Genomic DNA, 27,727 nt, shown 5'->3' with positions numbered 1-27,727 from the left:
TGGTCATGTGATGGTGTGCGTGGGTGTGGGTGTGAAGCTGTTTTTGTCTGTGGCCGTGTATGTTGCTGCTTGTGGATAAATGAATGACCAAGTGTGACCCTCTGAGCAGAAGTTGGTGGCTGTGTGGATATATGGGCACCTGTGTTGGGGCATGGAGGTCTTTGGGCAGCCAGGTAGGTATCTGTGTGTCTCCTTTATTCCATAGAGTGAGGGGGCACTCCCTGTCTGATGCTGGGGCCTAGTCACTCCCTGCTGGTGGTTGCTGTGTCATCTCCCAGTCCCTGTCCCTACTTCCAGACTGATGGCAGACAGAGGGGGCGTGAGGGAACAAGGTGGAAGGCAGGCTTGAGGCTAGGCTTTTGTCTGGAAACCTCAACCTGCCTATATTGCACCCAGTTCCCTCCAGCCTTCCACATCTCCCTACTCCCTCCCTGCTATTGGGGCAGGGAATCAAGACTCTCCCAGGAATCAGGAACCACCCACCTACTCCTGCTCAGCCTCAGACCCACTATGTGATCCAGAGCCAGGGCCTCCCTATCTGTGGGCCTCAACAATTACAAAGTGCTTCTCCCTCTACGTCCCAGGCTGTGCCAGCCTCTGTACTGGGAGGAAAGTACTGAGATCTCTGACATTTGTGAAGGAGCTAGTTGGACCCTTCCCAGTACATGCTTTAGAGTTGGGGGCTATAGCAACCGAAATATCCGAATTAGACTCTCAAACCCCATTTCTTAACTGGCCAGCCTCAGGTAAGCAGCTTTACCCCTCTAGCCTGGGTTACAATAGTGTATACTGTGAGTAGACAGGGGTGGGTCTGCAAAGCTTATAGCTCCCAGGAATGGAAGCTGCTACCAGGTTTTTCAGGGAGTGTCACTGAACTAGGACTTTCAGAAATCAGGAAGAGAGTAGGAGCTCTGGAGTTTGACAATCCTGGGTTTGCATTTTTTGCAATGGGACCTTGGCAGGGCACTTAACCTCTCCAAGTATCTTTCTCCTCTTTCATAAAATGAAGTTTCGTCCCTTAACCTTTAAGAGCTGTTGTAAGGATTACACACCGTATATTGAAAGGCTTAGTTCAGGAGCTGGTGCTTGGTAACTTAAATACATGACACCAATTATTATTATTGTTGTTGTTGTTAATTATCTCCACCACCACACACATCCTTTCTGTCTACAGGCAGGACTTTAAAGCCGGAAGAAGTTGCTGACACCATCAGTAGGGACACTTCACCCTGTTTCGTTCCCCATTCCCTCGAAACTCTCATACCTTCCAAACGCTGGACTGCGGAGCCAGCACACACATCCAATACACACACACATCCTTTGTCCAGCTGGGAAAACTGAAGCTGAAGCTCAGAGAGGGAAACATTTCCCGAGTTCGCACAGCGAGTCAGGGCAGAAGTTGCGAAGAACCTCGGGACTCCACCCCCACCTCCACTTTCACCTGGGGCGTCGGAGTCTCTCTCACCCCGCTCGGGACTCAGTTTCAGCGCCTACGTGAACACCACACTAGCCAGGGTCTCCTTTTGGAGTTCTGGCCTTCCTCTCGAGTGGGGGCGCTGCACCACCGAGAGAATTGGGAGGGACTGCCAAAGGTGAGGGGAACCCGCTTACTGGGGTCTTCCCATTTCAAGCCCTACCCGGGACCTTCCCGGGGTTAGTCTAATAGCCTATTAATACCAGTCCCTGGGACGGCGCAGCACTGCGCAGGCGCCGGTGGGTTCCGCAGGCGCGCAGGGTGAGCGCGCGAGCGAGCGAGGGATTCCCTCTGACGTAATTGCTAGGATACCAAACAAACACTCCGCCGCGCCGGCCGAGCTCCTTATATGGCTAATTGCGTCACAGGAACTCCGGGGAGGCGGGGCCGGGATCCCCTCCCGCCGAGAGCTCCGGGGGGAACGCAGCCCCCGAGACCCCCAGGGATGCTAGAGTGATGCAGGTGACCAGATCGAGGGTAGGGTAGACCTCTGGCCGGAGGGCGCGGGGCTGGGTTCAGCAGGGCCGGAGATTTTGGGAAGTTTGTGAAGCGCGGGACGGGTGACGTAAGCAGAGGGGCCGGTCCGGGCATATAAATACAGGCTGGCGGTTCTGGGCTTCATTCATAAGACTGAGAGCTACTGCCGCGGCAGGGACACGCGGAGCTGGGACTTGGATTCCTGATTGTTATGGTTCTTCTTGGGGGTTGTGGAATTATTATTTTTTTCCGGAAAGAAAGTTCTGGGAAGTATTCTTCTAGATAATTCTACATTTTATTAAGGAGGACCGTCTTACTTTTTTCATCTTCTTTATCACTCTCCTTCCTCCGTGGGACCCGCCGGACGAGTGGAGAAAGACCGCACCCGAAGCGGATTCTGTACATCAGGACCGCGCTTTCGCCTCTGGGGGAGAGATTCCCCCACGTACCTGGGTCCTACTGAAGCCTGGGCTTTCAGGAGGCACAGCGGCATCTTGTGGGGACCAGGGCACAACAGAGGAATTGCACAGAAACTTTGCCATTGTTGGAGCTGGACGCTGCTCTCACCCCGAGTTTCCTCGGAGAGAGCGCTTTGGGGACGCGCTCGCCTCACCTCGGACTCGCACCTTCCTTTCTCCACCCGGCCATAGCCTTGGCTTCCCGGCGACCTCAGCGTGGTCACAGGGGCCCCCCTGTGCCCAGGGAAATGTTTCAAGCTTTTCCCGGAGACTACGACTCCGGCTCCCGGTGCAGCTCCTCACCCTCTGCCGAGTCTCAGTATCTGTCTTCGGTGGACTCCTTCGGCAGTCCACCTACCGCCGCCGCCTCCCAGGTAAGTTCTAGAGAGTTGGGGTGCTGCTCTGTGGGTTTTAATATTTTAAGTGAAGGGTGGAGCAAACAAGCCTCACATTCCCAAAGAAAGACGCGTCAAAACCCAGGTTCTGAGAGGGAATAGGCTCACCGCACACTTTGCAAACTGCAAAGTTGGGACTCGTTTGCAGTTGGTTGTGTGCGTGGAGCTAAGGGAGAGAACACAGAGGGATAAGCTTTGGGGGGTGGGGAGAATGAGCGGGCAAGTGCAACGTGTATGCGGTAGCAGGGCTGAGAACTTTTAACCGGCTCCAGGACTGTTCCCGACTTGGTCCCCATAATGAAGCTAGCGCTTAGGCAGGTAAGGGAAATCCCGGGGAAGCTTCCCGTAGCCTCTTCCCTTTTCCTCCTCCAAACGAGCGCCTACTCCAGCGCCCGGCTGCCCTCGTTCCTGCGGGAAAGCGGGCCTCGAACTCTAGGTTGGAGGCGCTGCCTCCGCCTCCTGCGCGGAGACGTAACGGGGGACCCGTGCGTAACGGCTGACGCGCTGGAATCCTCCGTCTGACGCGGGGCACGCACGGCGCGCGGCGCCCCCTTCGTCCGCCCCGCCCCTGACGTCCCGGGAGCGTTCTATTTTGGAACGCCGGGGCCACGTTGCTAAGGGAGGGGGCAGTCCGGCGTTCCTATTGGTCATCGAGGTGTGGGCTTTGGCCAATCAAGTTTCCCTTCCTATTTGTAGGGGGCAATTCCCTCCCCCTCCTGGTCCCCGGAACTCATGGTTCCTCGGGTCTCTAGCGACAGAGCGAGGGGATTCCTGTCGCCACAGGAGCGACCCTCTGCAACCCCATGGGTCTGCGAGGACCTTTCGGCGATCCGTTCCCTCCGCTCTCAGGGGCCGAGGGTGTCTGTGTGCTGGGGTTTCTTCGGGAGACATGGTGACCATCACCCCCTTCTCCAGGCATACACAGACACCCCCCAACTCCACCTGCTCCGGACACGCAGTCCCTCCGGAGTGTCCGAAGACAGGGCTAGAACCGCTAACACTAGAGGAACCAGCCAGGTGGTCTCCAGGAACCCCGCCCCCTCTGGGCTTCCAGGACGCTGATTGGCCGGCCAGCCAGCCCATCCCTCACCACGCCCCCTGAGAGAGTAGTTAAGCTTTCCAAGCAGTTCCAGCGTTCCATTTGAGGGTGGGGGGAGATGAACGCTGCTCGGCCTCGGGGCGTCAGGACCTACGCTATTCCCACTCCGCGGCAGTCTGAGAGCGCCTGAGTTGTCCCTTTTCTCTACCTGTCCGTCCATCCTAACATGTCACTCGTCAGTCTCTGTGGAGAGACAATTACTTGAAACGTTTGTTTTAAACTCCTAGGCCCGTCCCCAACACCCTTCAAACTGGCACCCCCTACCCCTGCACGGGGGTCTCACGGACCCTCCAATTCACTCATCCCCTCGCTCAGAGGGGTGTGTGTATGTGTGTGAGTGTAGAGGGAGGCTTGGCCCAAGGCCTCTCCCTCTCCCTCCCCTTGCCTCTGCGGTGGGGGTGGGGTGTTGTGGCTGTGTGTGTGGCTGTGACTCCGTCCCGGGGGTTCTGTCACCCGGCTGTGTCCAGCCTCCTCCCCACCCCCCCACACCTAAGAGTCACCAACCCGGGGTGTGATTCACCACCCGCTGGAACTGTGCAACCTTTCCCCGAAGAAGAAGGAGGAGGTAGAAGCCAGTTGAGCAGAAATCCTCTCATTAACCACTGCGTCACGGTGTAGTGGAAGGGTGGGTGTTGTGGCTTTTTGCCTGTGACACACATATCCACACCTGCTCGCCCTGTGCTCACTCACGGGGTCGGTGTGTGCATGTGTGTTGGGTGTGTGTGTGTCGGTGTCTCTGTTTGTGTGTCTACGCCTGTGTGTGTATGTGTCACCCCGTAGGAGTGCGCCGGTCTCGGGGAAATGCCCGGTTCCTTCGTGCCCACGGTCACCGCGATCACAACCAGCCAGGACCTCCAGTGGCTCGTGCAACCCACCCTCATCTCTTCCATGGCCCAGTCCCAGGGGCAGCCACTGGCCTCCCAGCCCCCAGCCATCGACCCCTACGACATGCCAGGAACCAGTTACTCCACGCCAGGCATGAGTGGCTACAGCAGTGGCGGAGCTAGTGGCAGTGGTGGGCCTTCCACCAGCGGAACCACCAGTGGACCTGGGCCTGCCCGCCCAGCCCGAGCCCGGCCTAGGAGACCCCGAGAAGAGACGGTGAGTAAGGGGCATCAGAACTAGGTCTGGTGGGAGGAAGGGAGAGAGGCAGGAACTTTCTCATTATTGGAGTGAGGGACCACTAGGGCTTTAGTGCTGCAGAAACCCTATCATCCTTGCCACACTCAGTGAGGACTAGAGGAGCCTTTTCTGGCTCCTGGGGGTCTGGAAGAAGAAGAGGTTTGGGATGGATGGAGGAGGTGCACCGTGTCCCCAGACCTCATGGCCACTATCTTCTATACTCAGCTTACCCCGGAGGAGGAGGAGAAGAGAAGGGTTCGCCGGGAACGAAACAAACTGGCAGCAGCCAAGTGTAGGAACCGTCGGAGGGAGCTGACTGACCGACTCCAGGCGGTAAGGATGGTCCCTGGGGTGGAGAAAGGGTACCCTGAAGGGGGCTCTCTCCCCATCTTCTGTGCCCCCCCTACCCCACCACCACCTGTGCCCTCATCCTGAGCTGAGAACCAGAGGTTCCTCATAGGCAACTTGGTACAGGTGTGGCCAGACCGAGTAACCCTGTGCACACACAGACCCTCACATACTCCTGCCCTGGCTAACACCCCCCCCCCCCCACACACACACACATACACACCACTCCCCTGGCCTTCACTTCTCCTGAGGGCACAGATGAGGGACCTTTAAGAGAAACAAGCTCCAGTCCTTTCTCTCTTTGGGGTTTGGCCAAGTGACAACCCATTTTTGACTTAGTTTCTCCCCCTCTTCAACCCCTCATCAAATCTCCCAGGTTCTTTCTAACTTTAACATTCTGGAGCTTCTGTACATGAAATACGCTTACCCTCTATCAATTCCCAGCCACCCATAGTGCTCAGACTGTGGGCTGGTGGCATCCATCAAGGCCCCTATGTTTTTCTGCTCTACCTCAGTCTGAGAGTTTCCTACTTTGTGCTTGCAGGGTGACCTGCTGCCCCTAGAGGAAATCGGGGAAATCCTGCTTTCCTGTGCTATGTGGTCTCTTCCCTGAGAGACAAGGGGGGAAGGGTAACAGGAGAATAGGTGGCATTAAAAAAAAAAGTTGTTCATTCATTTAACAAACCTCTGAGTGCTTTCTGCAACCAGAGACTTCCATGTGCACCTAGCCACTTACCAACCATCCACTGCACAGATGGGGAAACTGAGGCCTCTAGAAGGCAAAACTCTTGCCTCAAGTCCCATAGCACACCAAGACTCCATCTGAGGGGGTCTTTCTTCTCAGTCTGGAGCTTCCTTCCAGCCCTGGGCCTCAGGGACAAGACTAGGGGAGACACTTTCAGCCCTAAACCCACCTTCTCCATTTGCTCACGGCCTGTTCTTTTTCCTCCCCCTCTTCCATGACCTGGCTTCGGGGCCTCAGGAGACAGATCAGCTGGAGGAAGAAAAGGCGGAGCTGGAGTCGGAGATTGCTGAGCTCCAAAAGGAGAAGGAGCGCCTGGAGTTTGTGCTGGTGGCCCACAAACCGGGCTGCAAGATCCCCTACGAAGAGGGGCCCGGGCCGGGCCCGCTGGCGGAGGTGAGAGATTTGCCGGGGTCAGCATCCACTAAGGAAGATGGTTTCAGCTGGCTGCTGCCGCCCCCGCCACCACCGCCCCTGCCCTTCCAGACCAGCCAAGACGCACACCCCAACCTGACAGCTTCTCTCTTTACACACAGTGAAGTTCAAGTCCTCGGCGACCCCTTCCCCGTTGTTAACCCTTCGTACACTTCCTCGTTTGTCCTCACCTGCCCGGAGGTCTCCGCGTTCGCCGGCGCCCAACGCACCAGCGGCAGTGACCAGCCTTCCGACCCCCTGAACTCGCCCTCCCTTCTTGCTCTGTGAACTCTCTAGACACAAAACAAACAAACACACAAGGGAGAGAGATTTGGAAGAGGAGGAGGAGGAGAGAGGGGAAGAGACATAGCGGGTGTGTGGCCTCCCTGCCTCTTCTGTTTGACCCTCTGCGCCGCTGCCATCGGACAGGAGGACCTCCTTGTGTTTTGTGCCGCCTCTTGTTTCTGTGGCCCGGCGAGGCCAGAAAGCTGGTGACTTTGGGGGCAGGGAGTGGGGAAGGGATGGATGCCCCAGCTGCCTGTTCAACCCAACCTCTGGTGATGGGTGGGTGGGGGGATGATGCCCACCTTTGGGCTGGAGGGAAAGGGCTGCTGGCAGTGGGCCGTGGGGTGGGCTGGAGTCCTCTCCAGAGAGGCCCAACAAGGAAATGCCACAGACACCCCCCGCCCCCCGCAACAATGCCTCCCACACCCACCCTTCGGTGGGGAGTGATACGGCTGGTTCTCCCCTCGCCGCCCGACCTTAGCTTATTTATCCAACATTTCCATGTGGTTAGACCCTCCTCTGAATTGAGCCCCCTTTTAGAGGGAAATTGATGCCCCCTATGATAATCTTCCCCCAACGCAGACTTAGTCTGAAATGTGAACCTCCCTCCCTGACCTTCCGGCCGCTCCCTCCCAGCAAAACTGACTCGGATCTGCATTCCTCGCCTCCTGAGGACGCCCCCCACCCGTTCAGCCCCAGCCCTCTTTTCTGATTGCAGTGTTATGCATTCCAAGCCTCCCCCTCCTTCAGCCTCCCTCCCGGCCCTCCTCGTTGGGCCTCTCTGATTCAGGCAGCAGGGGGCGTTATAATGCCCGCCCTGCTGGAGCGCTTTATACTGTGAAATGAGTTGGTCAGATTTGGGGGTGGCGGGGAGCCCGGTAGGACAAAACACTTCCGGAGGGATTGTGCCCCCACTCCTCAAAGCTTTTTCTTGGTCTCCCCTGCCCCGATTCCTCCTCCTTCCTCCCGTCGACAGTGAGTTAGACTCAAGGGGGTGACAGAATTAAGAGGGGTGACAGTTATCCACTCACGTGGCCTCTTTCCTCAGGACCCCTAGTCCCAAGCCCTGGCCTTTTTTTTTTAAGGCCTCTCACTCTATCCCGGCCTAGGACGCCAACTTCTCCCTCCCCTTGGCACCTCTACATCCTTTCTAGAAAGGAAGCAAGGGGAGGTTGCCAAGGGTCTCCACATTTTTCCGGAGAAGATTTTAAGGCTGAGGCTTTGGCCCACAACCCCCAATGTTTTTGGACTGGCAAACTCGAAGGGGCTGGGCTCTCGAGATTCCGGCTTCACTGCCCCTCACCCCCCAGCCCCAAATCTCAGTTTCGGCTCCCTCATCCCGCCGTTCCTTGTGCTTCACCTCGTGAGAAGTTTATCATGAGGCAAATTGATATTTTTTAACTTCGGGTGGGCCACGCCACCCTCCGTGCTGCATGGAGAACATTCCACGTGTCCCAACCCGCGCCTCGGCCCATAACCCAGGCCCTCCTGTAGCTATTTATCCCTTTCCTGGTTTCCGAAAGGCACTTATATCTATTATGTATAAATAAATATATTATATATGGGTGTGTGTGTGTGTGTGCGTGAGTGTGTGCGCACTTCTGCAACCTCGGCCTAGGTCACTTGGCCCCCAAAGCTGTGCTGTTGAATTGGAAACACTGCTTCTGGAAACTCTGAGTTGGCTGGTTTCTGGCTGTTTCTAGCCGTCTCTCTTCTGGACCCCTCTGGTTGTTTCTGGCACTCCCTGTCTGTCTCTGTCCTGAGTGTCTCTCCCCTTATTCCATCTTTCCTCTGCCTGTTTTTATCTGACCATTTCCATCTGTTTCTTTCCTGACTGTCCCTGACCCTCCAGCTGTCTTCTGACTCTGGGTTCACTGGGGACATGAGATTTTATTTTTGTGAGTAAGCTTGAAGGATCATAGATTTTTAAAATCTGTGTCTTTGAAGATTGTGGGTGTGAGTGTGAGACTGTGAGCAGGGCCTGCCCCTGCCGACCACAATTTATTGAAGCCCCAATCCCCCACCCTATGCTGTATTTGTGATTCCCTTTTTGTATTTTGCACCTGACCCTGGGGGGTTGGGGCTGGCTGGCATTGGGCCGCTGCCCTCCCCCTATGGTTCTGCACTGTCGCCAATAAAAAGCTCTTTAAAATGCATCCACCAAGCCTCAGGATCTGTTTTCACCAGACAGTCATCACCTGGATTCCTTAGAGCGTGAGGGAGTGAGGTTAGATTGTTGAGGGGATTATGCACACACATACACACACACTGGGACTCCTTCCAGTGAATTAACCTACAGCAGGATGGAGGGAGGCTAGACAATCATAAGGACTCCCCATACATACAGTGTGTGCCTCCTAGAAAAAATGAGGCAGAATATAAGGTATGAGGTGCATGGTATTGAAATGCTGAAAGGTTACCAAGGCTTCCTTGTGAGGAAGGAACTTATACTGGACCCTGTATGCTCTGGATGAACTGAATAAAAGCTACAGAGATAGAGAAGCTTGAAGTCATACATCCCAAATTATTAAAGATCACTTAGGTGGGGTTTTGGAAATCCTCAGAGTTATACAGACCACAAAAATGTGGATCACTTTACACTGGAGATGAGTTTCCTTTTGCCTTTTCACATGACCACCTTTTCTGGGTTAAGAACATACTGGGGCCAACCTAAAATTGATTAAACCAGAAATATTGCCACTTTCTCTGCCCAAAGATACAGCTGAGCCATCTCCATTACAAAATTTAAGCACTCTCTTATTTGCATAGCAGCAAGTACTCTGAACATTAAATTGATGATCCAGGGGTCATTCAGATGCACTAGTAAATGAATAATCAGGGGAAATTGTTGTGATGAAATCACATAATTTGTTAATTAATTTTAAAACTTTGTTAAGCACCTGCCCTGTGTCCAAGCCTGTGCTAGGCAGTGTTGGGGCCACTGCAGGGACTGAGACAGCCCCGGGCTCTCCCTTCCTATGATTCTCAGTCCAGTGGGGATACAGACCTGTCCCCAGTCAGGGACAACCTGAAGTGGACACAGTTGGGGGAGTCCATGGAGTTGGGGAATCCCAGCTGGGCACCTAAACTGATCTGGGAGTCAGGAAATACTTCCTGGAGGAGGAACAACTGAGCTGAGTCCTAACAGCTAAACAGAGGCTGAGGCCAACACAGTCATGAGTGCAAAGAGCTGTTGGTGGGGATAGGGCTTGAGACATCAAGGGAGTTAGAAGTCCGTTCACCGTGGAGAGAGAGGTTAGCAGGGACCAGATTGGGCAGGCTTAAATTCCAGACTGAGTTTAGATCTTCTCTTGAAGGCACTGGAAAGCTATGGCAGGTTTTGAGCATAACAAGGGCAGGGGTATGTTTGCACTTTAGAAAGACTCCTCTCGCTGCAGGGTTGAGGGCAACTGGGAGAGAAAAGATCAAGATGGGGCAGGAGACCAGAGAAGAGACTGGGGTGAAGACACTGGGGTGTGTCTTGAGGGGTGGGGTGGAACTGGAACAAGGCTAGGGCTGAGGGATAGGGAGGAGGGGAAGGACTGAAAAGACATTAGGAGGCAGAACAGACAGGACTTGGTGAGAAGCTAGCTTGGGAAAGACAGCGCTGAAAGTGGAAAATAGAATGGGCCAGGGGTCCAAGAGCTCTGGGGCTGGAGGCCTACCACAGCTGCGTGATCTTGGACAAGAGACATCATCTCTCTGAACCTCAGTCTTCTCAGCTGCATGCGACTATGAGGAGTCAGTGAGCATGTGCTTGCCAATGCTGAGTGCAGAGTGAAGGTGCAATTATCGCCATGCTCATTGTCACTGGGGCCACCCTGATATCCCCGCCCCATTCTGCTGACCAGTACCCTTTTATCCTTCAGGTATCTGCTCAAATGCTACCCTGACATCCCACCTGAACTCAGATCTCCTTATTAGATGACCTCGTATGTTCTGTACCTGCCATCCCAGGAGTATCACCTTTGCAGTTAATTAAATGTGTAATTAATGATTGCTTTAATGTTTACTGCCTCTGTTGTTGGACTGTGAGCTCCGTGAGTCCAGGGCCTGGGATTGTCATCACCACTGTGTCCCCAGCACCATCCAGTGCAGGACTCAGCACCAAGAAACTGCTCAGCAAATACTTGTTGAATGTGTAAATGAATGAATGAATAAGTATTTGATTAATAAATGCGTGAGTGATTAAATATATAAGTAAGCAAGTGAAATGAATGGGAAAATGAGGAAGGAGATCCAGAGCAATTCTTACATTGCGAACATCTAATAAGTGATTTTTTCCTCTGATAGGTGCATCCTCCCAAAAAGTACACTCTAATAATAATTTTGAAGAGAATAGAAGAACCGCCGCCCGAAAGGTGGAATTGAACCACTCTGTCGCTAGACAGCTACAGGTTTGAAGCCTGCACCCCAGACCACTGAGGATCATCCGGGCAGAATCAAAACCTTCCCTCACAGCTATATAAAGGCAAAGCATTTATTTCATTTTACAGTTATGACTACATACTTTAGGAAAGTGTGAAATGGTTGATATTTTAAATATTTATAAATTCTATTATTGCAGTTCATGTCTTTCCAATATTTTACCTTTACTTCTCAAGGCATGAATCATCCTATCTTTGAAAATCCTCTTATTTGCATAGCGCCGCGCATTCTGGGAAGCGGCGACCCAGGACGGGGCACACTAGCCTGAAGCTGTTAAAGAACCAGAAACCCCCTTTTCCAAATGAGAAGTCAGTTTTTTAAGAAGAGGGACTCATAATTCGGTATCCAGAAGACACTTCCCTGAAAAACGCGAATCCGAGGGAGCGAGTTCCTGCTAAAGTCGAATTTGGTCCAGCCACGGAGGCTCCGGGTAGGCAGCTATAGGACTGGTACGACACCTGCTGTTCATTTTTGGAACTTCAACGAACCCGCTGTTCAGTCAAATATTTGAGCGCCCAGAGTCCCAGGCACTGTGCTAGGTGCTGGGGATAACAGAAATTCTGACCGCACTGAGCTCAGACACAGAGATTATCAATTCTGCACCTGATTTTTTTTTGGTATCATTCATATACAATCACATGAGCAACATTGTGGTTACTAGATTCCCCCCATTATCAAGTCCCCACCACATACCCCATTACAGTCACTGTCCATCAGTGTAGTAAGATGCTATAGAGTCACTATTTGTCTTCTCTGTGCTATACAGCCTTCCCCGTGCACCCCCTACATTATGTGTGATAATCGTAATGCCCCTTATTCCCCTTCTCCCTCCCTTCCCACCCATCCTCCCCAGTTCCTTTCCCTTTGGTAACTGTTAGTCCATTCTTGGGTTCTGTGAGTCTGCTGCTGTTTTGTTCCTTCGGTTTTTGCTTTGTTCTTATGCTCCACAGATGAGTGAAATCATTTGGCACCTGTCCGCCTCTGCCCTCTCACCTCACTGAGCATAATATCCTCTAGCTCCATCCATGTTGTTGCAAATGGTAGGATTTGTTTTCTTCTTATGGCTGAATAATATTCCATTATGTATATGTACCACATCTTTATCCACTCATCTGCTGATGGACACTTAGGTTGCTTCCCTATCTTGGCTATTGTAAACAGTGCTGCGATAAACATAGGAGTGCATATGTCTTTTTGAAACTGGGATCCTGCATTCTTAGGGTAAATTCCTAGGATTGAAATTCCTGGGTCAAATGGTATTTCTGTTTTTAGTTTTTTGAGGAACCTCCATACTGCTTTCCACAATAGCTGAACTAGTTTACATTCCCACCAGCAGTGTAGGAGGGTTCCCCTTTCTCTGCATCCTCTGCACCTGCGTTTTTTGGCCTAGGAAACTGAGGCTTAGAAACGGATAGGACTGTACCCCAGTCCACACAGCCCATTCACTTAGAAAAATTGAACCTGTGGCATCATCATTTTTATTACATAAAAAGTGGTCCTCTTATAATCTAAGTCATTGATCCTTTGAGAATAATATCATCCCTCCACATGAAACCTTTCCGTGCCTCTCACCTCAGAGTCAAAGTCAAAGTTCTTATCACAGCCTTAAAAATCCCTGTATTATAGCTCCTTTCACTCCTCCGACCCCATCTCCTACTCTTCTCTCCTCCTATACCTGGCTTCTGGCCTACCGAGCTCCTGCTGCACCTGTCAGGCAGGCTCCCTTCTCGGGGCTGCTGTATGTGCTGCGCCCCCTGCCGGAATCTCCTTTCCTCCGCATGTCCACATGACTCACGGCCTCCCTTCACTCTGGCCTCTGCTCCAACATCACCACTCACTGAGGGCCTTCTCTGCCATCCAGTTTAAAATGGCACGTTTTGTCACTCTGTCGCCTTATCCTGCTGGACATTTCTCCATCGCCCTGATCGCCACCTACCATATTCTATGTCTATTTGCTTATTGTCGGGCTGCTCCCACTAGAATATCACTTCCATGACACTGATTCATTTCTGTGTCCCTAATGCCTGAAGAGTGCTTGAGCACACAGCAGATGTTCAGTAAATGCTGGTAGGATGAATGAGAGAATATGAGCACTATCCTTCTCTGGACCTCTGTTTTCCCACTGGACTAGTACAAATGCCTTCACTGGAGGAATCATAATGAGTAGATGGATATAAAAGTTTGGCACAGGGCCAGGCAACTGGGGGCACTCAATAAAAGCTGTTTCAATTTCCAGCTGGTTTCCTGCCTCCAGTGGGCATGCCAAGGATGGGCTTGGGAGCTTTAGCCATTTTGGAGCCCATAATTTTACCCAGTCCCTCTTCCTCCATTCTTAAATATGAACAACAGAACACTATCTCACAGAAATCTTTAGGAAATTTTGCTAATTTTTTAATTTGGAAATTTAAAACACTGTCTCTGCTTGGCAAATCTAGATTCAAGAGAAGGCACCTTAAGCCGTCTTTCTTTTCTGGGCAACCCCTGTATACAAATACTGGACTGAAACTGTTACTCCTACAACATCATTATCAAGCTCCTAAAATGTGACATGCATCGCTAGAGGCAGTGAGATAATTTTAGGTGATGCACGAACAAACATTTTAAATGTTAATAGTTTTGTATTTATTTTTACTGTTAACTTCTATTTTTGGCAAGTTAACTGATTTCCTTGGTAGTGGAATTACATTTCCTTTTAAAAGACATTTGTTTTATTTTTCATAAAGCAATTTCTTTTACTGTTTTCTTTTTTTGTTTGTTTTTTAATTTTTTATTAAGGTATGATTGATATACACTCTTATGAAGGTTTCACATGAAATGAAAAAACAATGCAGTTACTACATTTACCCATATTATCAAGTCCCCACCCATACCCACTGCAGTCACTGTCCATCAGTGCAGCAAGATGCAACAGATCCTCTATGTACCTTCTCTGTGCTACACTGTTATCCCCGTGATCCCCCACACCATGTGTACTAAATATAATACCCTTCAATCCCCTTCTCCCTCCCTCCCGACCTGCCCTCCCACACCCCTCCCCTTTGGTAACCACTAGTTCATTCTCGGAGTCTCTGAATCTGCTTCCATTTTGTTCCTTCCGTTTTGCTTCATTGTTATACTCCACAAATGAGGGAAACCATTTGGCATTTGTCTTTCTCCATCTGGCTTATTTCACTGAGCATAATGTCCTCCAGCTCCATCCATGTTGTCGCAAGTAGTAGGATTTGTTTCTTTCTTATGGCTGAATAGTATTCCACTGTGTATATGTACCACTTCTTCCTTATCCATTCATCTACTGATGGACACTTAGGTTGCTTCCATGTCTTGGCTATTGTAAAAAGTGCTGTGATAAACATAGGGGTGCATGTGTGTTTTTGAATCTGAGAAGTTGTATTCTTTGGATAAATTCCAAGGAGTGGGATTCCGGGGTCAAATGGTATTTCTATTTTTAGTTATTTGAGGAACCTCCATACTGCTTTCCACAATGGTTGAACTAGCTTACACTCCCACCAGCAGTGTAGGAGGGTTCCCCTTTCTCCGCATTCTCGCCAGCATTTGTTGTTCTTAGTCTTTTCGATGCTGGCCATCCTTACTGGTGTGAGGTGATATCTCATTGTGGCTTTAATTTGCATTTCCCTGATAATTAGTGATGTGAAGCATCTTTTCATGTGTCTGTTGGCCATCTGAATTTCTTTGGAGAACTGTCTCTTCATATCGTCTGCCCATTTGTTAATCGGGTTATTTGCTTTTTGGTGTTGAGACGTGCAAGTTCTTTATATATTTTGGATGTTAACCCCTTGTTGGATATTTCATTTACAAATATATTCTCTCATACTGTAGAATGCCTTCTTGTTTTGTTGATGATGTCCTCTGCCATACAAAACCTTTTTAGTTTGATGTAGTCCCATGAGTTCATTTTTGCTTTTGTTTCCCTTGCTCAAGGAGATGCGTTCAGGAAGAAGTTGCTCATGCTTATATTCAGGAGATGTTTGCCTATGTTGTCTTCTAAGAGTTTTATGGTTTCATAACTTACATTCAAGTCTTTAATCCATTTCAAGTTTACTTTTGTGTATAGGTTTAAACAATTATCCAGTTTCATTCTCTTGCATGTAGCTGTCCAGTTTTGCCAACACCAGCTGTTAAAGAGGCTGTCCTTTCCCTATTGTATGTCCATGGCTCCTTTATAATATATTAATTGACCATATATGGTTGGGTTTATATCAGGGTTCTCTAGTCTGTTCCATTGTTCTATGGTATGTTCTTGTGCCAGTACCAAACTGTCCTGATTACTGTGGCTTTGTAGTAAAGCTTGAAGAATAAATCCCCCCTGCTTTATTCTCCCTTCTCAGGATTGCTTTGGCTATTCAAGGTCTTTTGTGGTTCCATATGAATTTTTTAACTATTTGCTCTAGTTCGTTGAAGAATGCTGTTGGTATTTTGATGGGAATTGCATTGAATCTATAGATTGCTTTAGGCAGGATGGACATTTTGACAATATTAATTCTTCTTATCCACGGGCATGGGATGAGTTTCCATTTATTGGTATCTTCTTTAATTTCTCTTATGAGTGTCTTGTAGTTTTCAGAGTATAGGTCTTTCACTTACTTGGTTAGGTTTATTCCTAGGTATTTTATTCTTTCTGATGCAACTGTGAGTGGAATTGTTTTCCTGATTTATCTCTCTGCTAGTTCATTGTTAGTGTATAGGAATGCCACAGATTTCTGTGTATTAATTTTGTATCCTGCAACTTTGCTGAATTCAGATATTAGATCTCATAGTTTTGGAGTGGATTCTTTAGGGTTTTTTATGTACAATATCAAGTCATCTGCAAACAGGGACAGCTTAACTTCTTCCTTGCCAATCTGAATGCCTTTTATTTCTTTGTGTTGTCTGATTGCCATGGCTAGGACCTCCAGTACTATGTTGAATAGAAGTGGGGAAAGTGGGTATCTTTGTCTTGTTCCCAATCTTAAAGGAACAGCTTTCAGCTTCTCGCTGTTAACTATAATTGGCTGTGGTTTTGTCATATATGGCCTTTATTATGTTGTGGTACTTGCCCTCCATACCCATTTTGTTGAAAGTTTTTATCATGAATGGATGTTGAATTTTGTCAAATGCTTTTTCACCATCTATGGAGATAATCATGTGGTTTTTGTCCTTCTTTTTGCTGATGTGGTGGATGATGTTGATGGATTTTCGAACGTTGTACCATCCTTGCATCCCTGGAATAAATCCTACTTGATCATGATGGATGATCTTTTTGATGTATTTTTGAATTTGGTTTGCTAATATTTTGTTGAGTATTTTGCATCTATATTCATCAGGGATATTGGTCTGTAGTTTTCTTTTTTTATGGTGTCTTTGCCTGGTTTTAGTATTAGAGTGATGCTGGCCTCATAGAATGAGTTTGAAAGTATTTCCTCTTCTTTTACTCTTTGGAAAACTTTAAGGAGGATGGGTATTAGGTCTTCACTAAATGTTTTATAAATTCAGCGGTGAAGCCATCTGCCCCAGAGATTTTGTTCTTAGGTAGGTTTTGATTACCAGTTCAATTTTGTTGCTGGTAATTGGTCTGTTCAGATTTTCTGTTTCTTCCTTGGTCAGCCTTGGAAGGTTGTATTTTTCTATAAAGTCGTCCATTTCTTCTAGGTTATCTAGTTTGTTAACATATAGATTTTCATAGTATTCTCTAAAAATTCTTTGTATTTCTGTGGTGTCTGTAGTGATTTTTCCTTTCTCATTTCTGATTCTGTTTATGTGTGTAGACTCTTTTTTTCTTGATAAGTCTGGCTAGGGGTTTATCTGTTTTGTTTATTTTCTCGAAGAACCAGCTCTTGCTTTCATTGATTCTTTCTATTGTTTTATTCTTCTCAATTTTATTTATTTCTGCTCTAATCTTTATTATGTCCCTCCTTCTACTGACTTTGGGCCTCATTTGTCTTCTTTTTCTAGTTTCATTAATTGTGAGTTTAGACTGCTTATATGGGATTGTTCTTCTTTCCTGAGGTAAGCCTGTATTGCAATATACTTTCCTCTTAGCACAGCCTTGGCTGCGTCCCACAGATTTTTGCAGTGTTTAATTATTGTTGTCATTTGTCTCCATATATTGCTTGATCTCTGTTTTTATTTGGTCATTGATCTATTGGTTATTTAGGAGCATGTTGTAAAGCCTCCATGTGTTTGTGGGATTTTTCATTTTCTTTGTGTAATTTATTTCTAGTTTCATACCTTTGTGGTCTGAGAAACTGGTTGGTACAATTTCAATCTTTTTGAATTTACTGAGGCTCTTTTTGTGGCCTAGTATATGATCTATTCTTGAAAATGTTCCATGTGCACTTGAGAAGAATGTGTATTCTGCTGCTTTTGGGTGTAGAGTTCTGTAGATGTCTGTTAGGTCCATCTGTTCTAATGTGTTGTTTAGTGCCTCTGTGTCCTTACTTATTTTCTGTCTGGTTGATCTGTCCTTCAGAGTGAGTAGAGTGTTGAAGTCTCCTAGAATGAATGCATTGCATTCTATTTCCCCTTTTAATTCAGTTAGTATTTGTTTTACATATGTAGGTGCTCCTGTGTTCGGAGCATAAATATTTACAATGGTTATATCTTCTTGTTGGATTGACCTCTTTATCAGTGTGTAATGTCCTTGTCTCTTGTGACTTTCTTTGTTTTGAAGTCTATTTTGTTTGATACAAGTACTGCAACTCCTGCTTTTTTCTATTAGTTGCATGAAATATCTTTTTTCATCCCTTGACTTTTAGTCTGTGCATGTCTTTAGGTTTGAGGTGAGTCTCTTGTAAGCAGCATATAGATGGGTCTTGTTTTTTTATCCATTCAGTGACTCTATGTCTTTTGATTGGTACATTCAGTCCATTTACATTTAGGGTGATTATCAATAGGTATGTACTTATTGCCATTGCAGGCTTTAGGTTTGTGGTTACCAAAGGTTCAAGGTTAACTTCTTTACTATCTAAGAGTCTAACTTAACTCACTTAATATGCTCTTACAAATACACTCTAAAGTTTCTTTTTTTTTCCTCCTTTTTCTTCCTCCTCCATTCTTTATATATTAGGTGTCATATTCTGTACTTTGTCTATCCCTTGATTGACTTTGGGAATAATTAGTTTATTATTGCATTTGCTTAGTAATTAGCTGTTCTGCTTTCTTTACTGTGGTTTTATTACCTCTAGTGACAGCTATTCCACCTTAGGAACACTTCCATCTATAGCAGTCCCTCCAAAATAGACTGTAGAGATGGTTTGTGGGAGGTCAATTCTCTCAGCTTTTGCTTATCTGGAAATTTTTAATCCCTCCTTCAAATTTAAATGATAATCTTGTCAGATAAAGTGTTCTTGGTTCCAGGCCCTTCTGCTTCATGGCATTAAATACATCATGCCACTCCCTTCTGGCCTGTAAGTTTTCTGCTGAGAAGTCTGATGTTAGCCTGATGGGCTTTCCTTTGTATGTGATCTTATTTCTCTCTCTGGCTGCTTTTAATAGTATGTCCTTATCCTTGACCTTTGCCATTTTAATTACTGTATGTCTTGGTGTCGTCTTCCTTGGGTCCCTTGTGTTGGGCGATCTGTGCACCTCCATGGCCTGAGAGACTATCTCCTTGCCAAGACTGGGGACATTTTCAGCAATTACCTCCTCAAAGACACTTTCTATCCCTTTTCATAAAGCAATTTAAAGAAAAATATTAGGTAAATAACAGAAAAGATGATACAAAGATCATGAAGGTCATGAGGGAATGACTCAAGTTTGGGCAATGTCACAGCTAACAGTCGCAGCTTCTGTTTACTAGTCATTTACTATACACCAGGCCCTGTGCCAAGGACTTTACATGTAGGTATGGCTATAGTGGTAGTTTTCCATTTGAGGAAACTGAGGCCCGAAGGAGTGAAGTTACTTTATCAAGGTCACTCAGACAAAACGTAGTGAAGCTGGGATTCAAATCCAGGTCAGTGGATCTTTAGACCTGTTTTTTGGGCTTCAGTTTACAGTTTTGGAACCTGAGGTCCAGAGACGCCATGAGGCCCTGCACTTTGTTTCAAGTCAACTGGAATGGAGAAAAGTGATTGGATGAGAGACATTTGAGATAAAATATTAATGGTTTCCTGCTGATTAGATGTGGGGGGTGAAGAAATAGGAGTCCAAGGGCCATACCTAGGTCTCTAGCCTGGTTGACAACATGGCAGAGAGGATGCCCCTGAACTGAAAATCAGGTAGGTCAAGGAAGAGGTTTGGGTATGTTTCTTGGGGGAGTCTGTTTCCTGGGATGACAGTTTATCTTTGAGTGAGTTCTGTATGTACGTGTGTGTGCATGTGTGTGGTTAGGGGTTGGACACATGGGTTTGGGACTTGGGTTGCCCAGCTGGCAGAGTGCGGGGGATGACTAGTGATGTCTGCCTAGAGCACAGGCGTGGAAAGCGTCTATCAAGGCTTGGCTAGTCCTGGGATTGGTGATCTCTCAGCATTCTCCCCTCAATCACTTCATAAACAGACGGTAAAGGCTTCTTTCCTGGAGACAGGGGAGGCTCCTCTTTGAGTTCCCACTTAGCTGCTTTCAGTACAGGAAGGTGAGGGCTGAGTGGACTGGAAGCACAGGAGGCCTTGGGTTTTTCACAAGTCTTTATTACAATGTAAATCCAAGCTCAGGCCTCCCCTGGGCCCCATGCAAAGCCCCAGCGCGGGGGGCTAGTGGCGTCCAGGAGACACCAACCCCTCCCGGGCCTCCAGAGGCGGAGGGCCCTATCTAGGCAGGCCCAGCGGCCAAGGTACTTCGCCTTTCCTTGACTCTTGGAGCAGAGCCTCTTGGGAAATGCAGTCCGGGCCACTCAGACAATGGAGCAAATTCCCTGGTTCGAGTGATCCTGACACCCACTGGGAAATGGCTCGTGGGGGAGGCGGGGAGAGGGTGGGGATGGAAGGAAGACGAGTGGGGTGGAAGGCTGCAGGGGATTGGGGCAGGAATCCCGCAGGCAGAGACACCCCTTTCATTCGGCTTTGGCTTTGGGTCCGGAGACTGCGGCTGCTGCCGAGGCAAGGGCTCCGGAGCCTGGGATCTTCGCTCGGATTCTGAGGGAGAAACAGGAAGAGTCACGACGTGGGGCAAGAAACTGGGTAGGTATCTGAGAACTAAAGGGAAAGCTGGAAGTTGGGGACGAGCTGAAAGCCCAAAGCCAGCTCCCGCTCTCCACCTAGTGGCCAGCGTTGGAACTGTCTGTCACCCTTCTTTAAGAAGGGCGCATTCGGCTCCAGTAGATTTAGAGACAGGGAATATGGGGCCACTGGAGGTGGGGGGGGCGGTTCCCAAGCTTCCCCCTGCCCCATCCCATGTATTTCCACCCCATGCCCTTACTTAGCTTTGATGTGGCTCAACTGATTGGTCACCAATCCCACATACTGGTCCATCTGGGCCTGAAGAGACCAAGAAGTGGTCAAAGGAAAGTTCCCATTGCAGGGGGTTCTTCTCCCTAATTCATTCAGGAGGCTGCTTCCTCCCCCACCTCAAAATTAGGATTTGGGGGAGTGGCCCACCACTCCACCTTCAACTCTAAACCTCATAAAATATCCTTGGAAGTTAGACATCCAAGTTGAAGTGTCCGTCAGTTGGTCCCCTCTTTGTGCGGGGAGTGATGTCAAGTAGACATAAGAATGTGCCAGTGAGTCTGTTTCCTGGGATAACAGTTTATCTTTGAGTGAGTTATGTATGTGTGTGTGCGTGTGGTTAGGGGTAGGGTGGTTAGAGGGCACTGGTGTTGGCTGTCAAGTCCCTGAGTGCATTACTTTAAATACTAGTTTAATTTACAGTTAGTTGACTTTGAGTCTTGGTGATTCCGGCATGTGAAGGAGTTGGGGCTATCTCTCTGGCAGAGACATGTGTCATTTGGGTCTCAGCTGTGCTGCAGAAGGGCATGTCAGTCCATCTGCCTGTCTCTGGATGGGATACATGTCAGTTGCCCTTGGTTCTGTCAGTCTTCTGGGCAATAGTCATCCCACCTGAGGTTGACTGAGATGTCGGTCCCTGGCAGTTTCAGGCAATGGGAGCATCAGTCAGCCCACTTGTTTGGTTGGGCTGTTGAAATGTATTAGTTAGACTCTAGCTGCATTGTGGAGGGGCAGCAGGCAGACCACCTGTGCCTGGTGGGGACATTTGTCCATTCATTACTGATTCTTTCAAGAGTAGAAGTACCAGCTGGTCCTCCTATCTCCCACTGGGACACCTGTCAGTAAGACCCTGGCTGTAAAGGGTGGGACAGTCAGATGACTTGTGTTTGGCTGGGATGCTGCCAACTGAGGACCTGTCACACTCACCTGGTGCTGCCGATAGAGCAGGGGGATGGTGAATAAACAGATCACTCCTGTGGGCACAGAGATGGGAGTCAGGTTCTCCAAAGGGGTTTCAATCTAGAGCCCTGCCCCCAGCAAACCCCAACAACCCACCTGCCCCCACAGCCTTCCCAGCTCACCCATAATGAGAAGAGTCAAACCATTGAAGACGGCACCCACGAAGGTCAAGATGTAGAAGAGAAGGGCCAGCTGGGGGTGAGGGTCAGGGTCAGCAGATTCTACAGGGCACTCCCCAGGATGTGACCTTACCCAGCATCGGTCCTTCTACCCCCAGGGGCAGGAAGGTGAATGTTGGGAACCCAGGAGGGAATGGGGGCTTCAGGGCACCTTGAGGGAGTCCACAAGGTCTTCTACCAGGAAGTAATGCCGCAGCTGGATGGCTGCAGAGATCACTTGGGAAGCAATCTGCTGGGACAAACGTTCCATCTGCTCCTGAGTCAGGGTCAGATCCACATCCAGATAGGCCCTGAGAGGACCAAGAGGTGAGAGGTGACTCAATGGATGGATAGGGCCCAGGCTGAGGGGTGTGGCTGGGACAAGACAAGAACTGGGAGTTGGGGAGCAGGCCTGGTGTAGAGGGCTAATGTCAAAGTCAAAGTCAGGAGACAGGATCAAAGATTAAGGGTAAGGGTTAGGATCAGAGGGTAAGGGTGGAAGTCAAGGGTCAGAACCTAGTTTAAAGTCAGTGTCAGGGTCAAGTTGGAGTCAGAAACAGGAATAGAATTAGTCAGGGCCAGGGTGAGAAGTTATTTAATTTTGAATGCCATAGACATTGAGTTGGTGCCTGACTTGAGGCCATGGGTCATGACTTACAGTCAGTGTTAGGGTCTGGACAGAGGTCAGGGTTAGGGGATGGGGGTTCTCACTGGAAGGGGTTGGCGCCATCCCCCCGGTGCACGGCCTGCAGCACTTTTCGGTAAACCCTGAGAGAGATGGTGGCGCAGAGCAGCAACAGGGCCACATGGGAAGTCACAGACACGATGCTAAAGTGCAGGAGGCAGAGCAGGGAGACCACGAGGCCTGTGAAGACCACACCTGACGTCCTTGTGTCCTTCCAGTACAGCAGGTCCGCCACTGTGGAGGGGGGTAATCAGACTGGGGTTTGGACCTAGCCTGCCTGTCCTCTTGACCGCCCATTTCCTGTCTCAGGGCTGAACCATGACCTCTAGACACACCTGTCTGAGCTTTCACCTAATTTCCAAATTCTTAGTTGTTTTCTTTCATTCCTTACTTGCTTCCCCTCTTCTCCTTCTGGAAAACCCAAAGTAACCAACTAGCAAATCCCCTAAATCTTACTCCTGCCTACAGACACAATTTTTGGTCATTATTTATGAAAAATGGAACCACATAGACACTTTCCTGCATCTCACTCTACTTTTCCTCCTCGAGTCCCCTCCTAGTCAACTAGAATGGCTCTTAATTCATTCTTTTTAAGGATTCCACCATATTCTATAGTGTGGCTGCACCATCATTAATTTTATTTAACCACGTATCTGAGGGTGGTTCACTTTGTTTCCTACCCTCCCCCATCCTCTACAGATATTCTTACTTCCCGGAGGTTCTATTTCTGAGACAGAATCCCAGGGGTGGAATGGCTGGGTGGACTAGTTATGTATTTTTGAGTGTCATAAGTATTGTCAAATTGCTTACTAGCAAGACTCTGACAATTTTTATTTCCATGAGCAACATGAGAGTGATCTTACCCTGCATCCTGCCCAGCACTGGGTGTCACTGTTCTTTTTATTTCCTGCCAACCTGACAGGTGTAAGGTGATATCTGCTTGGTACCCCTGCTAACACGTTTTTCTAAGTCCTAAATGTATTAACAATACCATCCTCCTTCCTAAGCCCTAGCTCAAATTTCTGACCCCTTTCTGAGACCCTAAACTCACCTCCCAAGCCCAGCCTGAGCCTCTGACCGTGACCTCTGGACTCCCGTGTTTCATCTCACCCACCTAAACTTAACAGCTCTTCCGATAATCCCATCCCATTGGAGTGCAGACTGGGAGCCAAATACCCTTTCATTCGCTCCCAGACCTTCCCCATCCCCCCACCCGCTCTCCAGTCAAACTCTGACCCATCCGGACTGGTCCCCCTCAGAGTCTGATTCTTCTCACTTCACTTCTGCATCCCCACACACACGTCTTCCCATCTACCTCTAACTAGGGCAGGCCTCCCCTCACCCCCAAAGCAGGGCGCTCCCCGGCAGGTAGCCCGAGGCCGGCGCCAGCGGGTGGGGGAGGGGCCGGGTCGCCTGAGGCGGGGGCTAAGTTTAGGCAGCTGGGGGGAGGGGGCCTCGCCCGCAGCTGTGCTGGCCTGTCCAGCTCCTGAGTGACAGCGCCGCCTGGGCCTGCGGTTGGGGGAGGGGGCCTCCCTGCTCTTGGGCCCCAAAGCGCCGGCTTGGGGGAGAGGGGACCCCACGTTCTCTCCACGCCCTCCCTGGACATTCCCTCAGCACCCCCGGCCTCAGCCTGCAACTCTGATGAATCTGGGACCAATAGGAAACACCCCCCCAGACTTAGGGAGAAGGGCGAACCTGGACCCCTTTCCGCCGTCCTCCAGCCCACATCCCACCGGCCCGCCCTGCAAGCTCACCTTTACTCCCCATCTCCGCTCCGAGTGAGAGGCTGCGGACACTGCTGCTTCTCGGGGATTTTGCCCACTTCAGTGGAACCCAGAGGGAGGGAATAGAGGGGCGGGGCCCCTTTGAACACAGCCAATGACTCTCCACAGAGGTGGGGACAATTCCCAAAAGGGGTGGCTTTTCTCTTTGTAAACAGCCCAAAGCAGTGATGTCTGTAACCAACCCATGCCCCTTCGCGGAGGCTGGGCATATTTTAAAGGAGGGCGGGGTGTATTTACAACTGGCCAATGGATGTGGTCAAGGAAGAGGAGAGTTTTTAAGAGGCATAGAGTTAATTTATAAATGTAGCATCGCCACCATCTAAAAGAGCCTAATTTTTTCAGGGATACGGCCTTTCCAAAATCAGCCTCTAGGGGGAGTACTCCAAAAGAGCAATCAGCCAATCCTAATGCTCGAAGGATGGCTAACTTCTCAAAGTAGGAGGGAGAACTATATGAACAGAGCCCCTGGCAATCTTAGATAACGGGAGTACTTTTTTGAAGGACGGAGTCAATGCCCAATAGCAACACCTCCTCCCTTCTCCACTCTGTTCCTTCGCGCGAGGTTGGTCCCTTTAAGTTCCAATCCTCCCACCCTTGCTGAATGCCAAAGGAGCTCCTCACTCACACAGATTACCTAGAAGGTGTGGTTCCAATGGGGATTCTGATTGGTCCATGCGATCGAAGCACTGCCCCACGATTGGCACCCGCTCCAGTTGCCCGCACAGCTCTTCCTCCTTCGGGTCCAGCGAGGGATCATGAGGCCAATAGTTCGAATCCCGGAAGCGGGAAGGGGATGGGGTTTGGGCCTGGGGGATTCCACAGCCGGCGCTGGGCTGTGGAGTCAAGACTTCGGGCGGTGAGGACTGAGGGAGTCCGAGTTGTAGGTCCAGTTCTGGCGTGTTAGAGAGGCAAGGCATGAGCTTCCTCCTTGGAGGTGCCCTGAGAAGAGACCGACCACCCGCCCCTTGTGGCTTTGGTCCCAGCACCTCCAACATCTCACCTTTCCCAGCCTCTCCAGAATCCGATCCATCGGGTTCCTCGTCTTCCAGAGGGGTGGAGCTACTCGTGGCGGAGTCCTCCCCCGAACCCGCTCTCCGGGCCGCCCAGCCCAGTTGGTCCAGTTGGAGTCCCAGGTCCTCCAGGGAGCGCTCGGCCGGAGGGGCAGTGTCGGGGTCACCACGGCGCCCAGGCTCTGGGGATTGGCTCAGGCTTGGAATGCTCTCCAAACTGTCTCCCAAGCCAGCCTGAGAAGGCGGGTCCCGCGGCTCTGAGACCGAGCGGCCCTGGGGCCTGGGGCGGCGGACAGCTGAATCCCGGCGAGCCCCGGAGCCCACCACGCCGTCAAAGGCGATGTAGGAGAAGGTCAGCTCCCGGGGGGTGCCCCAGTCCTGCGAAGTGGTCTCTTCCTCGTCGTCCTCCGAGAATTCCCGGGCTGTGTGCAGCTCCCGAAAATCCGAGTCGTCATTCCCTCCTGCAGGCAAAGGAGGGTGTGAGCTCCCTAACCAGGACCCTGACCCGCTCTCCTCAGTCTACGCAGCTGTGAGCCCCCTTCAAGTCCCGCTCTCCCATCCGGCCTTCCACTTACCTTCTGTGGAGTCAGGGGTAGAGGAGGCTGTAGATGGAGCTTCTTCTGCGGGAAGGTAAGAATCAAAGATTTAGTCACTTTGTCCGAATCACAGAAGTTTACCAGTTCTGGAAACTTGGATGGCCCGAATTGAGGAATCTTAGAATAAATAATTGAATCACAGGACCTTTAGAACATTCTACATACATACAGACTGTAAAACCTTACTGTCACTGCTACTGAAAGTTTAAATCCAAGAATCTTAATCTTAGGAATTTCAAATTAGGAATTTTAGGAGATTTCAATTCTTTCATTCTTTCAACCATTTATCAACTGCCTACTATGTAGTAGGCACTGTTTTCAACCCTAAGGATAGATACAACTGAACAAAACAGACAAACCCCACCCTCCTGAGGCTTACACTCTATGGGGAAGAGGGACAACAAATATATGATGTTGGATGCTAAGTGTGTGCAGAAAAATAAAGCAGAGAAAGGGAGGAGAAAATGAGAGGGTGCTATTTCAGACAGGTGGTCAGGAAGAGTTCTCTGATAAAATGACATCTGAGCAGAGACCTAAATGAAGTGAGGAAGACATGCAAATATCCAGGGAGGCGTCCTCCAGGCAGAGGGAGAAGCCCAGTGCAAAGGCCCTGAGGCAGGCACTGTGTTTGACATATTTGAGGAACAGTGAGGTGTGAAGGTATGACAAGCAGTGAGTGAGGGAGAGTGGTGAGAGATGAGGCCAGAGAGGTAAGAGGTGGGGGGAGATCATGCAGGGCCTTCCTTTGCAGGCCGAGGTAACAGTCTTATTCTAGAATGTTGAAATAACAAATTCTTAGAATCTTGGCATCTGGACTCCCAAGACATGCAAATGGCTGGATCTGAGAGTGTTAAAATCCCCAGCTGTCGGAACCACTGCGTGGTGGGGCAGAGAATGTTAGACAAGGACCACAAGAGCCCTGGGCTCAAAGATCTTGAGGATCAGACAAGGCATTTTCAGTTGGAGACTCTTGCCCCTCAGAGCTAGCTTGGGGCTTTGCCTACAGGAGATGGCCAATACCATTTGGAAATTGAAATTGGAAGCCCTCCCCCTCCCCACCCCCACCTTGTTTCCTCAGCTGGGGAATTGGGAGGCTGGGAATCAGAGGCCCAGAGCAGAGTGGGTCTCTTCCAGGGTTACTACTACTCAGTGGTAAAGCCCACTAGGGACCCAGGAGTCCTGGCCCCAACCCAGGGATAGCTGTTTTCCCGGGACAAGAGGTTGGACCATTTGGGCGAGGTCGGGGCTGCCTCTGAGTCTAGGCAGAAAACGGCGGTGGATGCAAAGATGGGTGATTGGGGGTCAGACCCTTCTCTGTCCTGGATCTACTTCTCCATTCAGCTCCCTTCCCCGCCGGCTGCAGCCAGCACCAGGGCGAGGGGACAGCTCCCAGCGAGCTTCATCCCTGGGTGGGGCCAGGAGACATCCCAGCGCCTAGAGCGGCAGCCCCCAAACTATCTCAGTGTCCCCCACCTCCGCCTGTCCCTCAGGTCCTCCGGGTCGGGTCGCCCCGTAGTAGCTAAAACGCAGGGGGAGGGGAGAGCTTCCTTTGTCTCCTTCGCCTCTTTCTCCATCCCGGCTCTCCCGCGGCCCGGCGCCGGGGGGCTACCGGGGAGGAGCCACCCTGGCCTCTGGGCCCCACACCAGGCCTGAACCTCCCCTACTCACTGCAGTGGGCGAAGACCGGCAGGACCTGCCCCATGGCCCTCCTCGGGCCTGCATCAGGACCCCCGCCCACTCCGGCCACGCCGCCCTGGGCCTGGGGCCGCGGGCGCTCATCTCCGCCGCGCCCACGCCGCCGCCGCCATCCTCGCCACCTCCTCCGCCCCCGCCGCTCAGCTGCCTCGGCCTCCCGCCGCCGCCGCCGCCCTCTGCTCAGCTCGGCGGGGGCGGGCGGGGCCGCGGTGGAGA

The 27,727-nt window shown here is 50.2% G+C and overlaps 2 protein-coding genes and 1 non-coding gene across 6 annotated transcripts; 1 reads left to right on the top strand and 2 right to left on the bottom strand.

The window, feature by feature from the left end:
- The first annotated feature begins 2,007 nt into the window (after nucleotides 1-2,007).
- FOSB (FosB proto-oncogene, AP-1 transcription factor subunit) lies at nucleotides 2,008-8,970 on the top strand. 3 transcript variants are annotated; one of them, XM_036885672.2, is made up of 5 exons: nucleotides 2,016-2,783; nucleotides 4,684-5,004; nucleotides 5,251-5,358; nucleotides 6,356-6,511; nucleotides 6,652-6,790. In XM_036885672.2, the coding sequence occupies exons 1-5, from the start codon at nucleotides 2,658-2,660 to the stop codon at nucleotides 6,652-6,654; spliced, it is 714 nt and encodes a 237-aa protein (XP_036741567.1). In that variant the 5' UTR covers nucleotides 2,016-2,657; the 3' UTR covers nucleotides 6,655-6,790. The 3 variants fall into 3 exon arrangements, with proteins under 3 accessions (XP_036741566.1, XP_036741567.1, XP_036741565.1); XM_036885671.2 differs by having other exon boundaries at nucleotides 2,008-2,783; nucleotides 4,801-5,004; nucleotides 6,356-8,970; XM_036885670.2 differs by having other exon boundaries at nucleotides 2,021-2,783; nucleotides 6,356-8,970.
- A 2,195-nt stretch (nucleotides 8,971-11,165) lies between these two features.
- TRNASTOP-UCA (transfer RNA opal suppressor (anticodon UCA)) lies at nucleotides 11,166-11,252 on the bottom strand. The gene has a single exon. It is a non-coding gene; the product is annotated as a tRNA-Sec (tRNA).
- An 8,594-nt stretch (nucleotides 11,253-19,846) lies between these two features.
- On the bottom strand, nucleotides 19,847-27,703 carry RTN2 (reticulon 2). Of its 2 annotated transcripts, XM_036886035.2 has the most exons (10): nucleotides 27,485-27,703; nucleotides 25,796-25,840; nucleotides 25,211-25,681; nucleotides 24,845-25,102; nucleotides 22,453-22,660; nucleotides 21,914-22,052; nucleotides 21,706-21,775; nucleotides 21,551-21,597; nucleotides 20,595-20,653; nucleotides 19,847-20,311 (listed from the first exon to the last, which is right to left on the bottom strand). In XM_036886035.2, exons 1-10 carry the CDS (start codon nucleotides 27,516-27,518, stop codon nucleotides 20,230-20,232), a joined length of 1,413 nt encoding a protein of 470 aa, XP_036741930.1. In that variant the 5' UTR covers nucleotides 27,519-27,703; the 3' UTR covers nucleotides 19,847-20,229. The 2 variants fall into 2 exon arrangements, with proteins under 2 accessions (XP_036741930.1, XP_036741932.1); XM_036886037.2 differs by lacking the exons at nucleotides 24,845-25,102; nucleotides 25,211-25,681; nucleotides 25,796-25,840; nucleotides 27,485-27,703 and adding an exon at nucleotides 24,181-24,340.
- Between the last annotated feature and the right edge of the window lie 24 nt (nucleotides 27,704-27,727).

The sequence above is a fragment of the Manis pentadactyla genome, chromosome 15 (assembly GCF_030020395.1).
Source record: "Manis pentadactyla isolate mManPen7 chromosome 15, mManPen7.hap1, whole genome shotgun sequence".
Classification (NCBI taxonomy): Eukaryota; Metazoa; Chordata; class Mammalia; order Pholidota; family Manidae; genus Manis; species Manis pentadactyla.
The sequence above is the reverse complement of the archived record's forward strand: the minus strand, read 5'-3'. Positions and strand labels throughout refer to the sequence as shown.